This window comes from Sycon ciliatum, chromosome 1, assembly GCF_964019385.1.
Source record: "Sycon ciliatum chromosome 1, ocSycCili1.1, whole genome shotgun sequence".
NCBI classification, from domain to species: Eukaryota; Metazoa; Porifera; class Calcarea; order Leucosolenida; family Sycettidae; genus Sycon; species Sycon ciliatum.
The window spans coordinates 31912779-31927720 of NC_088643.1; the positions used below are offsets into that span (position 1 = coordinate 31912779).

General features: G+C 48.1%; 1 protein-coding gene across 1 annotated transcript; it reads left to right on the forward strand.

Annotated features, from left to right (window-relative positions):
* The first annotated feature begins 4032 nt into the window (after positions 1-4032).
* On the forward strand, positions 4033-14703 carry LOC135823146 (solute carrier organic anion transporter family member 4A1-like). Its single transcript, XM_065335988.1, has 7 exons — positions 4033-4731; positions 7077-7285; positions 7832-8512; positions 9236-9513; positions 10822-11002; positions 11765-11952; positions 13146-14703. The coding sequence occupies exons 1-7, from the start codon at positions 4467-4469 to the stop codon at positions 13456-13458; spliced, it is 2115 nt and encodes a 704-aa protein (XP_065192060.1). The 5' UTR covers positions 4033-4466; the 3' UTR covers positions 13459-14703.
* Positions 14704-14942: the final 239 nt, after the last annotated feature.

A 14942-nucleotide genomic window follows, 5' to 3' on the forward strand; every position in this document is an offset into this window, starting at 1 on the left:
CTGTGATGCCACCTTTGCACAATGTCTGTGATGCCACCTTTGCACAATGTCTGTGATGCCACCTTTGCACAATGTCTGTGATGCCACCTTTGCACAATGTCTGTGATGCCACCTTTGCACAATGTCTGTGATGCCACCTTTGCACAATGTCTGTGATGCCACCTTTGCACAATGTCTGTGATGCCACCTTTGCACAATGTCTGTGATGCCACCTTTGCACAATGTCTGTGATGCCACCTTTGCACAATGTCTGTGATGCCACCTTTGCACAATGTCTGTGATGCCACCTTTGCACAATGTCTGTGATGCCACCTTTGCACAATGTCTGTGATGCCACCTTTGCACAATGTCTGTGGTGCCACCTTTGCACAATGTCTGTGGTGCCACCTTTGCACAATGTCTGTGATGCCACCTTTGCACAATGTCTGTGATGCCACCTTTGCACAATGTCTGTGATGCCACCTTTGCACAATGTCTGTGATGCCACCTTTGCACAATGTCTGTGATGCCACCTTTGCACAATGTCTGTGATGCCACCTTTGCACAATGTCTGTGATGCCACCTTTGCACAATGTCTGTGATGCCACCTTTGCACAATGTCTGTGATGCCACCTTTGCACAATGTCTGTGATGCCACCTTTGCACAATGTCTGTGATGCCACCTTTGCACAATGTCTGTGATGCCACCTTTGCACAATGTCTGTGATGCCACCTTTGCACAATGTCTGTGATGCCACCTTTGCACAATGTCTGTGATGCCACCTTTGCACAATGTCTGTGATGCCACCTTTGCACAATGTCTGTGATGCCACCTTTGCACAATGTCTGTGATGCCACCTTTGCACAATGTCTGTGATGCCACCTTTGCACAATGTCTGTGATGCCACCTTTGCACAATGTCTGTGATGCCACCTTTGCACAATGTCTGTGGTGCCACCTTTGCACAATGTCTGTGGTGCCACCTTTGCACAATGTCTGTGGTGCCACCTTTGCACAATGTCTGTGATGCCACCTTTGCACAATGTCTGTGATGCCACCTTTGCACAATGTCTGTGATGCCACCTTTGCACAATGTCTGTGATGCCACCTTTGCACAATGTCTGTGATGCCACCTTTGCACAATGTCTGTGGTGCCACCTTTGCACAATGTCTGTGATGCCACCTTTGCACAATGTCTGTGATGCCACCTTTGCACAATGTCTGTGATGCCACCTTTGCACAATGTCTGTGATGCCACCTTTGCACAATGTCTGTGATGCCACCTTTGCACAATGTCTGTGATGCCACCTTTGCACAATGTCTGTGATGCCACCTTTGCACAATGTCTGTGATGCCACCTTTGCACAATGTCTGTGATGCCACCTTTGCACAATGTCTGTGATGCCACCTTTGCACAATGTCTGTGATGCCACCTTTGCACAATGTCTGTGATGCCACCTTTGCACAATGTCTGTGATGCCACCTTTGCACAATGTCTGTGATGCCACCTTTGCACAATGTCTGTGATGCCACCTTTGCACAATGTCTGTGATGCCACCTTTGCACAATGTCTGTGATGCCACCTTTGCACAATGTCTGTGATGCCACCTTTGCACAATGTCTGTGATGCCACCTTTGCACAATGTCTGTGATGCCACCTTTGCACAATGTCTGTGATGCCACCTTTGCACAATGTCTGTGATGCCACCTTTGCACAATGTCTGTGGTGCCACCTTTGCACAATGTCTGTGGTGCCACCTTTGCACAATGTCTGTGGTGCCACCTTTGCACAATGTCTGTGATGCCACCTTTGCACAATGTCTGTGATGCCACCTTTGCACAATGTCTGTGATGCCACCTTTGCACAATGTCTGTGATGCCACCTTTGCACAATGTCTGTGATGCCACCTTTGCACAATGTCTGTGATGCCACCTTTGCACAATGTCTGTGATGCCACCTTTGCACAATGTCTGTGATGCCACCTTTGCACAATGTCTGTGATGCCACCTTTGCACAATGTCTGTGATGCCACCTTTGCACAATGTCTGTGGTGCCACCTTTGCACAATGTCTGTGATGCCACCTTTGCACAATGTCTGTGATGCCACCTTTGCACCGGCAATGTCTGTGATGCCACCTTTGCACAATGTCTGTGATGCCACCTTTGCACAATGTCTGTGATGCCACCTTTGCACAATGTCTGTGATGCCACCTTTGCACAATGTCTGTGGTGCCACCTTTGCACAATGTCTGTGATGCCACCTTTGCACAATGTCTGTGGTGCCACCTTTGCACAATGGCTGGCAACTCGGCTTACTTAAAGCTTGTAGGCTGTACTGATGAGGCATTTATGGCCGAAACAGCTTGCTGTCTGCAGCATTGGGTATCTCGCTCCTTGACATTAATTTTGTCTTGTTGAGCGCTCTCGGTAGGCTGCTTTAGTGCTGCTGCATTACGCTTCGCTCGCTACTTTTCGTAGTTTGAGCACTCTGGCGCTGGAGCAACGAGTTGTCTTTAAAATGTCTGTGGTACATGTCCGAGTACCATGACTGCACGATGAGTACATTTGTACGAGGGGTTTATTGCCGAATACTTTCATGAGTGTATTAGCACGAGGGAAAATATGCATGACATGTATACACGGAGTACGAATGGCACACTATAATTATAACACCTTGTTTTCGATGCAACTTTTAAATTATATTATTTCGTTAATTTCCGTACAGAACCTAGAACTAAATTTAGATTACACCTAGAACTACAGTGCTGGCAACTGAAATCCGACCCCCTTGGCGGCGCCCCGCCCCGCCAAGGGGTTCGGATTTCAGTTACCAGCACTGTCTGTAGTAGAGAAGACACTGGAGTCTGTAGGTGAAGGGAATGCTGGTTACCTAATTCTACATTACCGTGACCTGAAACCTGGCAGATTCCTGACAATTTTAAATTATTTAAATTTGCGTGACAGTAAACTTCAGTCATGTGCAATCATTCATACTAATCATAGTCACATACAGGTACAATGTAGATGTCAGCCTGCCAAAAAATCTACGAGCTACACTGCAGTTTACATGACTGCGACAGCCAGTAGATTTTGGCACCGGTATCTGGACATGTATGGTACCAGATCAGCAAGCGCTGTTTGTCCATTTAGGCATTTTGGTGGAGATAAAGAGTTTCCCGTATGTCACATGACTGTCGCCTTGGAGTCGACCAATGACAGATCAAATTACGCGGGCTGGAAAGCGCGATCCTGCCTGATGAATGGTGATGGAACTAGTTCCACTGCCCGTCGTCAAGTGACGACGGGCAGTGGACGGAATCCACTGCCCGTCGTCACTTGACGACGGGCAGTGGACAGAATCCACTGCCCGTCGTCACTTGACGACGGGCAGTGGACAGAATCCACTCATGAGTCTACCATTTCAATGACAAGCTTCTGTGGTCTGAAAGTACATGCAAAAGTCGTGTACTGAGTCTGTAGTCCGTGTCCGGTTGTCGAAGTCACTCTCACTCAGCTCACACTGACACAGCCTCATACAGCCATACAGGACTCGAGTCAAGTCACAGAATGGTTCATGTAAACTCAAACGTCAAAGATTGTGAGTGATCTCCTTGGCTTGGGTGCATACGGGAAACACGTTCCAGTCACTCATACTCGGTCAGCACCGCTGCTCATCCAGCCCTTGCCGCTATCGCGGCGCGGGCAGGATTCCGCGGTACTGCCCTCATACTCGTGCAGGAACCTGTACTTATTGTAAGTAAGTTGGCGGTAGACTGCGCGCGCACCATGTCCGTGATGTCCATGTAACTAACTTGTTGTAGATCTACTGACTGAGTCTGTAGTACTAGTAGTAGTACTGATATCAGTAGACGCTAGACCTGCATGATCTATGACTGACATAAACAGTGAAGACTTCCTCGATGGGCACGCGACCTCCAAACGCACCACCCACTAATCATGCTGTCATTGCTGCTCTGATGTCTTTACAAAGACAGTTTGCATCTTTACCGTGCATCGGACTGTACATAATGCATGTAAATGTTTTATCCTCTTTTAGTCTTACTTCTTAGCTCGGACGTCGACAGTCTAGCTCTATGGCTTCGTTCAGTCGCTAGCGCACTCTCGTAGAGGAAAACAGCCAGAATAAGAAAGGATAGGTTACCTATACTGCGGAAATGCTGCACGAGTAGAGTGCCTAAAAGCATCGTGACACAGATGTTCTTGACTTGATTATTGATCTTTGCGTGGGGACACCAGGTCTACAAACTCCATACTGCTGCGGACTGCTCAGTATAATATGCAGGTCGGTCTAAATACAGCTTTCCAGTTTCCGCCAGACGTTGTTGCAGTTGAAGGCGTGATTATGTCCACCGCGCGAGTGTAGATCTACCCGCATCGTCTTTGAAAGCCAAACTACATTGTGATTACTTACTTCTTCAAAAAGTCCAAGTACGTAAATCCAAAATTCCCGCTGCTGCTGAAAAAGATGGACACCGTCACGAACAGTGACCCGGAGAAGCCAGCTGACGCGACCACGTCTTTCGTGGAAGGAGATTCAAAGCCGAGTGCCAAGGATTCTGACACGAGCTCGCAGAGAAGCACCAGTACCACCTCGGAGACCGAGAGAAGCAAAGAGGGACGGTGTGGGGCTTGTTGGTGCAACCCGAATTGGCTGCAATTTTTCAACACGCCGCGATGGTTCTTGTTCTTCCTCTGTCTCTACGTTCTATTTCAGGGCTTGACCGTTAGCGGTAAGTAGGAGCGCGGTGACGTGCACACGCCAGCGGTACTGTAGGGAGTGTAGCGATGTGTGTGCAGGCAATGACGATTATGTACCTGATGTACGCGTGTTACGTGATTGCCTGCGCTTATGACATGTGCGTGCGCGTATGCGGGTCCTCTCGTGTGTGTGTGTGTGTATGTGCGCGCGCCCGCGTGTGTTGCATGCATGCATGCGCCTTTGCTGGTGCCCATGACCCTGATCATGTGGACATGGTTGTGTTGTGGTTGTTAGGACAATTAGTGTAAAAGTTGAAATTGTAATGAGATTAAAACTTGGGACAACATAGGAAATTGTTAGAACAATAGAACATTATTTTCACACTTTTAAAACATTTCCTCTGCATACTGAGGAGCTCCCGTAAATTTGCCAGAGTCCACGGACACTATCTTGTCCTCTTCCGCCCCTCTCGCCAACCAAAAATTCCATGAAGTACCAGGTCCGTAGCATCCGGGGTGCTAAGTCAAGTAGTCTTGGTCCACGGCGGCTGCAATGCATCGTTTGTCAAATTTTCTCAATCGAACTTGCACGTGATAGTGCTTTTCGGTGATGCCATCACCGAGACTAGCCAGAAATACGCATGCACTATTTGACTGCAAAATCATGGTTGCTTTCTATTGGGGAACGGCAGGCGTGTGCGCCGGTGCCTTTCAAGGGGGGGGGGGGTTCCGGGAAAAAATTCCAAAAGTTAGCAAAATCGTGCATTTTGAGCGAAAAAAGGGGGGTTCCGGGCACCCAGGAACCCATACGGGGCACGCGCCTGAACGGTGTACTAGCGTTAGTACCATATTCCATTCACACCAAGACCATGTGATTTTGTGTAGTGGTCAAACAGGTAGGCCAGGTAGCCGAGATCTAGGGGTGTCATCGGGTAGTAGGGTACCCATGCTGCCCGTGGCCGTAATAATCGGCGTACTTAGATCGCGTAATCGGGTAGCAGCTTGCGCCTGAGGACCCGATCGAGTAGTCGGAGTACGGCGTTTTGTGAAAAGCACGGCTACATGCTGTCTGTACACTTTCTACGTAGAGCAAGTGCACACTCACTTTACAAACTATGTCAAAAAATACCCGAGAGGGTACCCGTGCTACCCGGATAAAAATACCCGAACCCATTATGGGCCATTGCCCGATCAAACTCCGACCTGTTGCAGCCCGGCCCAATAGTGGCAATAGTGGCAATAGTGGCAATAGTGGCAATAGTGGCAATAGTGGCCCGCCAGATAGCATATAGGGTACCCGGTAGTAATTCTGTGACCTAACGATTACTTCAAAATACGTCTTCCGAAATCCTCATTTTTCCCCTTTCAAGGTGTTCAAACCAGCAAGACAGTGCTTTAGTACTCACTGATTTGAAAAAGGGGTGCGGCTTGTACTACACTGATCAAATTAACTGTGATAAACGGGGTAGATGTCTGTATTTCGTGACAAATAATCTGGGTGTGGCTTATACTCCAGTGCAGTGGAAAATACGGTAGTCCTACCTGCTGCTACTATCGTGGACATGGAAATCCGGTCGCACGTCTAGCGGCCCCAGGGCGCTGGCCATGCAGCCGTGGGTAAGCAGTACACACATGCGTAATATGCGCTGCAACGCGTTGGTCGCATCAGATCAACAACATGACTGTGCACTGTTCTGTACGGGCTGAGGGCGCCGGGGCTGAGGGCGCCGGGGCGCCGGGGCTGAGGGCTGGGGGCTGAGGGCGCCGGCCCCCGTCAATCCACTGGATTTCCATGTCCACGACAGTAGTACGAAGATTTCCCTAAAGCAAGTGCCGTAAATCCTGTGTTTGCCGGACCCTGTACCAAGCGGAATCCTGTATTGACCGGACAAATGTTCATGCATCAAAGACATTCAAAGTGCTGTGGATCTAACGTACATCCCTGGATCAAAACATATCAGTACAGTTTCCGCTGCACCAAGGCAAGGGCGTCGTCCGGTTAGGCCGGCAGCAGCAGGTTTTACTGTGTGCATTGATTTAGGGTTTAGGGGCCGTGCACTCAAGCATTGATTTAGGGGCCGTGCACTCAAGCATTGATTTAGGGGCCATGCACTCAAGCATTGATTTAGGGGCCGTGCACTCAAGCATTGATTTAGGGGCCGTGCACTCAAGCATCTCAGGAGCCGTAGCTCTATGTTGCTGCCTCCTCGGACCTACATTTTTGAGAACAAGTTAACACTGGGGCAAGTAGTCATGGGTTTCGGCAAGAACATTCACGGTTTGTATTCTGGAAATACCTCATCATCAATTTGCCATGCTGTTGATAATATCACTGTTTTTTTCCTCCTGCCACTATCATGACTATTGATCACCTCAGGCATGAATGGTGTTGTGATACCCACAATTGAGAAACGATTCCGCCTGCCCAGCCAGCGTTCAGGTCTCATATCTGGAGCATACGACATTTCTGCTGCTATCTTTGTCCTGCCTGTCAGCTACTTTGGGGAGCGCGCGCACAAGCCTCGCTGGCTTGGCATTGGCTGCTTCTTGCTCGGTATCGGTGCACTTGTCTTTACCTTGCCGCAGGTACGCAAACTCAGCCAACAACACTGGTTATCAGGTGCACGTCTTGTGGCAAATGGTGCAGCACAGTAGGCAGGGTATTATTAGTCAGTAGCTCAGCCTCGGCTTACATGTACATGCCGCATGCTATTGCTGCTGGCGTGCTGTATATCGGCATGCAATTTACCTCTCTTGCTATGTGGGGCCATGCGGCAATATGAGTCACGGCTCTGTACTCAAGAAGTGCATACGCTGTGTGTTGCAGTGTAAGTGATAGATTACATCTGTAACCATGGTAACACGTATACCGTGACACAGCATGTTGCATATCAGCATGTGGTACATGTAGGAGGCAAGCAGTGTGTGTGTGTGTGTTTGTGTGTTTGTGTGTGTGTGTGTGTGTGTGTGTGTGTGTGTGTGTGTGTGTGTGTGTGTGTGTGCGTGCATGCGTGCACATCATGGTCACATGTACATACACTTGCATTTGCGCATCTTTGCATATGTTGTTGTTGTTGTGTGTGTGTGTTTTAGGGGTACAATATCTGCTTTTTCTGCGTGTGTTTATGACAGTTCATTGGAGGCAAGTTCGTTGCTGATCATGTCCTGGACTTTGAATCATGTGCTGCTGATGTCAACCACACGACGTATACGTCAGTGTGTGACGAAGGTGTACCCGGTGCATATGCTTTGTTGATTATTGGACAAATGATTATTGGTTTCGGAGCATTGCCTCTCTACACTGTTGGCGTTGCCTACCTTGATGAGATCGCCAATCCGAAAGTTGTTCACTACTATATCGGCCTCTTCTACGTGTTTGCAGCGCTCGGGCCTGCATTTGGCTTTCTCCTCGGTTCTGTGTTCCTTTCTCAATATGTTGACGTTGGTGTTACGAATCACCCCGATTCGGATGACCCCAATTTTGTTGGTCGCTGGTGGGCAGGCTATATTGTCTCAGGGTTCGCAATGATTGTGGTCAGTATTCCACTGCTGTTGTACCCGCGCCAGCTTCCTGGCACTGCCTGGATCATGGAGGAGAAGCGCAAGAAACAGGTGGGAACAGGAAAATCAACTGGCTCAGGTCACCCAGAGTTTGGTCGTCTTGCCATTGATGGTGCACAAGGCTCTGGTCTTGCTGCCCGTGTAAAGCGTGCACTTCACGAGGTGGTGGTGATGTTGAAATTGGTCTTTGCTTTGCTCCTAACACCGGTTCTACTCACCAACACAATTGGCTCTACAACAGAAGCCTTTGCAGTGAGTATGATCAGCTGTCCTTCTCTAGCTATATTATTGTGTGTGTGTGTGTGTGTGGGGGGGGGGGGGGGGTATGTGTATAAGTTTGTGGATATGAAACTGCTGGGTGTCGAGAACTGCCGTTCACGAATATTTGCTCGCTCCTGGCTTTGACTTTGACTGTTCCTCCTATCTCTTGGTGTACTCCAGGGAGCTTGCACTAGGCTGCATGCTGTAAACGTGTTTTGTTAGACGAGTAACGAAAGTTCGTATGCTAACGAAAGGATATTCTTTTTTTTATACAAGTAAAGGATTTTGGAGGTTCCAGACACATCCGCACCTATCATACTTTGAAGTACATCATCAGATATCTTACAGTAGCTATTTGTTTTACTAGTGATAGATAGCACATCATGCGGCAGTACCGTGCAAGTGGTGTCTTGGCTGGAGTAGAGGGCTGCAAGGCCCACTTACCACTGCGATCACAGTTCGCATGACGATGCAGTGCTCATCGCTATCCTCTAATTCTCTAATTCTGGAATTCATTGGCCAGTTGTGCTGCTATGTGTAGTGCAGTAGCAGCTTTTTGAGTAGCAATGCCTGGCCTGGCCTGGCCCGGTCACTCTCTGCGGCGTCTTTCTGTCACAGCTCAGTGCCCGCCTTGTGTACAATATGCATGCTGATAGCGGCCGGTCCTGATACAACTCTATGCACTTGCTTTATGTACCGATGTACTGTCTTTAGGTATCTGGCCTGGTTCCCTTCATCACCAAGTATTTTGAATCCCAGTTTGGCGTCACTTCATCCATGGCATCCGCCCTCACTGGTATTGGTAGTGTTGTTGGTGTTGCCGGTGGTATTTTATTCAGCAGTTGGCTAATGAAGCATCGCAAGGTGCAAGGCGCCCGATTAGCCAAGTACACGGCCGGAATCGCTTTCATCGCCATCTTCTTTGTGTTTGCCTTCCTGGTGCGATGTAAATCACCTTCTATCATGGGCGCCACACTTCCCTATCCAGGAGGGTGAGTCATGCTGTGATGAGTTCATAACAGCCTAATTATCTCCATCATCCTCTCTGTTCCTTTTACGTAAAGCGTATAAAATGCAGGCAAGAGACCATCCCCCCCCCCCGGTGCCCCCATGCCACAAGAGAGCACAGCTCCGATCTCGAGTTATTGGTGCTCTGCGCGTTGCGCTGCCTCAGTTCAACTATGCAGTGAAATGACGATCCAGACCAGTGGACTGATTGGAATTTTCCTATCCGGTTTAGGTGTAACAATTGATGCTGCGGTACAATAATTCGGTAGATCCAAAGGCAATGCCTGCCCGTGATGAATCGCACACAAAATCTCCAAGAAAAGTGCATTCTGTATTATCTGGAAACTGTAGCAGATCTATAATGGTGGTATATCACAGCTGATTCCCCGGCTGTTTCTGGTTCTGTGCCAGACCCCATGTGCACAGCTCCATACTCTGGGGGGGGGGGGGGGGGGGGGTATGGGCTCTTGATGCTGGTATTGTAGATAATGGTGTTGTTGTTGATTTTATTTCGCAGTGACCAAACGAGCAGAGGTGCTCAATAACAAGGAAGCGAATGAAGGTACCAAGAAGCACGACGGGACTTAAAAGCAGAACATATTAGATAATGTGGAAGGGGTAGGTGGAATCTGGTCCGAGATGGACAATGAGAGCTCTGATACCGAGGGGCAAACATTTAGGAGAGAACTATTTCAGAGGCCGGTGGATCATCGAGTGCCATGAAAAGCAGCTGCCACCAGTAAGACAGTAAGAAAGCTCGGAGTCTTGTATGAATGCTCGCATAAGAGGCCGGCTTCCAGGCATACATGTAGGAGCAGAAGGCAGAGAGACAGACAGCTCGGCTAACAGAGTAACGGGCAGACCAGTGAAAATACAGATGTGTTTGTGTGCCTGGGAATGCGCACTGGTGTGCACGGTGGTGTCAGTGGTGGCGGTGGTGGCGGTGGTGTGTGTTTATATGCATAGGTCTGTGTAAGTGGGGAGGGCTAGAATTCGGTGCATGTTTATTCGAAGTAGGGTGTGTAGCCGCGCACTGCCGCAGGGCCGCCATTTCGGACTTGGAAGTACAGTGCTGGCACTGACTGAAGTCCAATCCCTGATTTTCGTGCTAGAGTGCAGCATGGATTCTAGCGGTCTCTATTCCCGATTGAGTTACAATCCCGTGCTGGGTGTTTGCAGTGTGAGTGGTGAGTTCCAGGGGTCGGATTTCAGTTGCCAGCAGCACCTTAGTTATTGCTTGGTGCCTGGGTGGTGATATTCATGATATTCATGGTTATTTATCTTCTTTACAGCTCGGTGTCTGGCGCGAATCGCTGCGATTTGAACTACACGCATAGCTGCGTGAGTAGCTGTGGCTGTGTGTCTGAGCGTTATGATCCAGTGTGTGGTAACGATGGCTTCACCTATCCAACGCCGTGTCTCGCTGGCTGCCAGGCCTTCCGTAATGCCACGTCGGGCAAAAAGAATGACCGGGTGAGCAGAGACCGAAACTCCGTGTACGTATGTGTATGTGTGACTGAGAACACATGCCACTGGTGTGTGTGAGTGAGAGCACATGCAATACCCGCACTGGTGTCGGTTGTGTTGCTTGACTTTGAAGTCTATTCACATCTTTCTACTCCTGGGTGTCCTGTCTGCTGTAAGCACATGATGAAGGACAGAGGCTCAGGAGTCAGGTGGCAAGGCAGAGAACACCCCACAGCATGCCTCGTGAAGTAAAGTATTCCCAGGCGCATTGCTGGACAGTCTGGTTTGTGGGCCCTCTGTTGACACAGCCCATCACTGCAGGACAGTCTCAGACTCGGTTTTGGTTTGGAACCCTGTCCTTTGTTATGTGTCACGTACCTTGCCGGCACCCAAACACCCAAACTGCTTTACACCATCATACTACATGTACTCTTGGAGATAGTGAGTGGACAAATAAGTGTCATTTTGCATCATTGAAGTTCGTGTCACTTTGTGTCGTCGCTTCGTCATTTCGTATGGCTTTGAGTGGTTTGCATTCAGTATGGTTTCGTCCTCCTAACACCATGAACACAATTACTGCTAAAGATACTCTGCTTATAGTCTACTTCAAAGTACATTTGAAAGTGGCAATACTAATAGTTGATACAAGTAAGAAATCACCTATGAGATCAGAACCTGAAGTGAATTGTTTAGGCAACAGCTGCCTGTCTTTGTGATCATGGTCAACTCCTTCTGTCTGTCTGTCCTGTTCGTCCACGTCACCCACAGACATACCTAAACTGCAGCTGCATTGCTGCTAACCAAGTTGAATCGAACTACTCTGTGTGGAACGCTACAGCTACGGTGGGTATCTGCAAGTCGTCCTGTGGTCTTCTGCCCCTCTTCATGGTGCTGGTCATCGGTCTGATGTTCACCACCTTCATGAACAATGTACCAGCTATTCAAGTTGTGCTTCAGTGAGTACCGGCCTACTCTAATTGAATTACAGTGAAACCTCGTTAGGAAGAACACTGATAAGACACATGTTTGCCTAAGAAGAACTAGTATTCATAGCTGTATTGGATGAAACCCTGCGTATTCAGTGGGTAAAACATATGGATATGAAGAACTCCCGTTATTGCGAACAAATATCATCGGTCCCTTGATGTTCGTCCTAAAGAGGTTTGACTGTAGTTCTCTGCTTCAAACTAGGTACTAGTACCTGTGCAGCCGGGATTGAACATTGTATTGGTTTTTAGCAACTTCGTACTGCAATGTAGTCGAGGTGGCACAGGGTGCTGAGTCCCTTGCATACAGCACAGTATGGTCGTTGTTTTCATTACAATTCCCGTACCTATTAGCCAACTCCTGAGGAAGCGAACACCAATGTGCAGGCAACATCATAGCATTGTAGTACATGTACAATGTCAATGCATACACAAGTCTGTACAGCAGCCTGTACATGCACAAGTCTGTACAGCAGCCTGTACAATGCACAAGACTGTACAGCAGCCTGTACATGCACAAGACTGTACAGCAGCCTGTACATGCACAAGACTATATGACTGCCTGTGCATTGTACTTGTACATGCAAAGTTACTACTTCAAGTATGAGATTCCGTCTGTAGAAAATGAGAACAGTTCGTTACACAGGGTACACAGGGTAAATCTGTGTATCGTGAAATTTCACGACTAGTGAACGTGGAGTTGACTGTACCTATTCCCACCAAGTAGTGCACACGTGAATTTTAGTCACCTGTAAATGTTGTACAGCTATGTACATGTGTGTGATTGTCAGCCACTGCCCATGCTCTACAGACAACCATCTTGTCTCTTTACCTTACGTACGTATTTGAGGTTGTGGTCATTCCGAGACGCATAGCAGCGTACTGTGGTTACCAGGTTATCATTCCTGTTCCCATCTTGTTGTCATTGCTGCTGGTCGATTAGTACATGTACTGGCATATCGGAACATGCACCCATGGTTGGAGCATGCAGCAATGTTGCCCTTTGGATGGCTTCAAACTTGTATGAAGATTTCTTCCACTTGGAGAATTTGCATGGTTCTCCACGCCTCACTCTTCTAGGAAGGCCCACATTATAGTGCTGTATGGTGTGTGTGTGTGTGTGTGGTGTGTGTGCATGCCAATGCATGCTCCCTGTGCTGTAGATCTGTACCTGCAGATCGACGCACACTAGCAACTGGTGTCCAGTGGATCATCTTGCGACTTCTAGGCAATGTCCCGGGACCTGTGTTTTATGGGTTTCTACTGGACAAGGGCTGTAGCCTGTGGCAACTCAACTGCTGTAACGAGGGTAATTGCTGGGAATATGATAACGCACACATGAGCAATGCCATGTTTGGTGCCACCATGGTCTGCAAATTGTTATCGTTCTGTACCTTCTTCCTGTCGTGGCGATTCTATCTGCATGACAGCAAGAAGAAGGCTGAAGGTGCCAGTACAAACGGCGATGCTCTCTAAATTGAGATTACAGCGGTTGTTGCTTTCTTCCAGATACTGCCTTCTGCATACACGAGGCCATAAGCCATCAGGCTCAGGTTATCATGGTAATGATCGTTCAGTGTACGTGCACAACTTGTGGCAGAGACCAAAAATAAATGTCAAAGTCCACGTTCCACAGACTTCTCTGCTGTAATGTCAGTTGAACCTAGGTGAGTGGTGCTCTTCTATGCAGAGGTCCACAGACTACAGCTAGAGTGATGTGGATCACGTATACCCCGGTTCTGTTTTAAATTCTCAAGGACACATTCATGTTCGTGCATTTCGCCATTATAATAATTATATAAAATGGACGAGGCGGTCTCATGGAACACATTCAATATCACGAACATAATGCCCACTTCTATTTTGAGCTTTGTCATTGCTTGTTGTGTGGAATTCACAAAGTAGGATTTATTTGAAGATCTATTAAATTATTTTATTAGAGATTGTACACACGTACATTGGCGCCCGTGCATTGAGTATCATAACTAAGTCTTAGGGTGCGTTTGGTTGGTACGATCTAGAACAGGATCGAACAGCTGGTGCACATGGAGCAGCCTCATGCCAACCAAACGGTACTCCAGAAACAGAGCACATTTTTGTGGAAAAATGTGCCAAACTGGGTGCATCCTTCAAAAATGTGTGTGGGTCACCATGGTCACTTTGTACGGTACAACGAGTCCCAATAATTTGGGACCAAAATCGATGTTCCCGCCAGGTTTCACTGTGAAAAAGTGAAACTGCTCGGTCTGCTCTGGCCTCGAGGCCGGAGCAAGCAGAACATGTTCTGGGCGACCCAGAACAGGTGCAGTCCCAACCAAACGCGCTGTTCTGGTGAATCCTGTTCTAGTTCGTACCAACCAAACGCGCCCTTATAAAGAACCTTGTAGCTCCGCTGTAGACGTGTCAGGGGCGAGAGCCATAATAACCAAAACCTCCAGTGGGTCTCTATGAAGGTCTGCTTCCATCCCTTCTCTAACTTTGTCATCTCCCATTTTCTATCACAGTTTTATGCATACTGAAGGGTACGCATGGTAGATGTCGCAGCCGCATACATGTACTTAATCTTCTCTACTTGTCCTTTACACGTGTAGTATTTGTACGTCAAGACTTGTATTTTGTCCAAGTAGGAAATTGATAGGTTCCTGCACGTCCTGGGTTCATTGGCTGCTGCATATTTCTGCTAATCTCTATAAACTGGAACAATAAAGGAATATGAATTCAGTACTGTCGGGTTCCGGAGAACTGGGGGGCAAACCTCGTAGCCTGGGGCGTTCTTGTTTTCGTGTACTGTGGTCTATGCACAGTTGAGTCACAGTGTATACATTGATATGCTGTACTTGGTGAAATTCTAGCCTGTCCCTTCTTCTGCACCCGACAACACTGTAATCAACGTGGAGACAATGCTGTTGGTCGTCACAGGAAACATACCTAGAAACCCTTTGAAATGCCGTGTGATGGTT

Coding starts and splice junctions, on each gene's coding strand:
- LOC135823146 (XM_065335988.1), top strand. CDS start 4,467: ATGGACACCGTCACGAACAGTGACCCGGAGAAGCCAGCTGACGCGACC. Junction 4,732..7,076: donor TCAGGGCTTGACCGTTAGCG/GTAAGTAGGAGC, acceptor TGATCACCTCAG/GCATGAATGGTGTTGTGATA. Junction 11,953..13,145: donor GCTATTCAAGTTGTGCTTCA/GTGAGTACCGGC, acceptor CCTGTGCTGTAG/ATCTGTACCTGCAGATCGAC.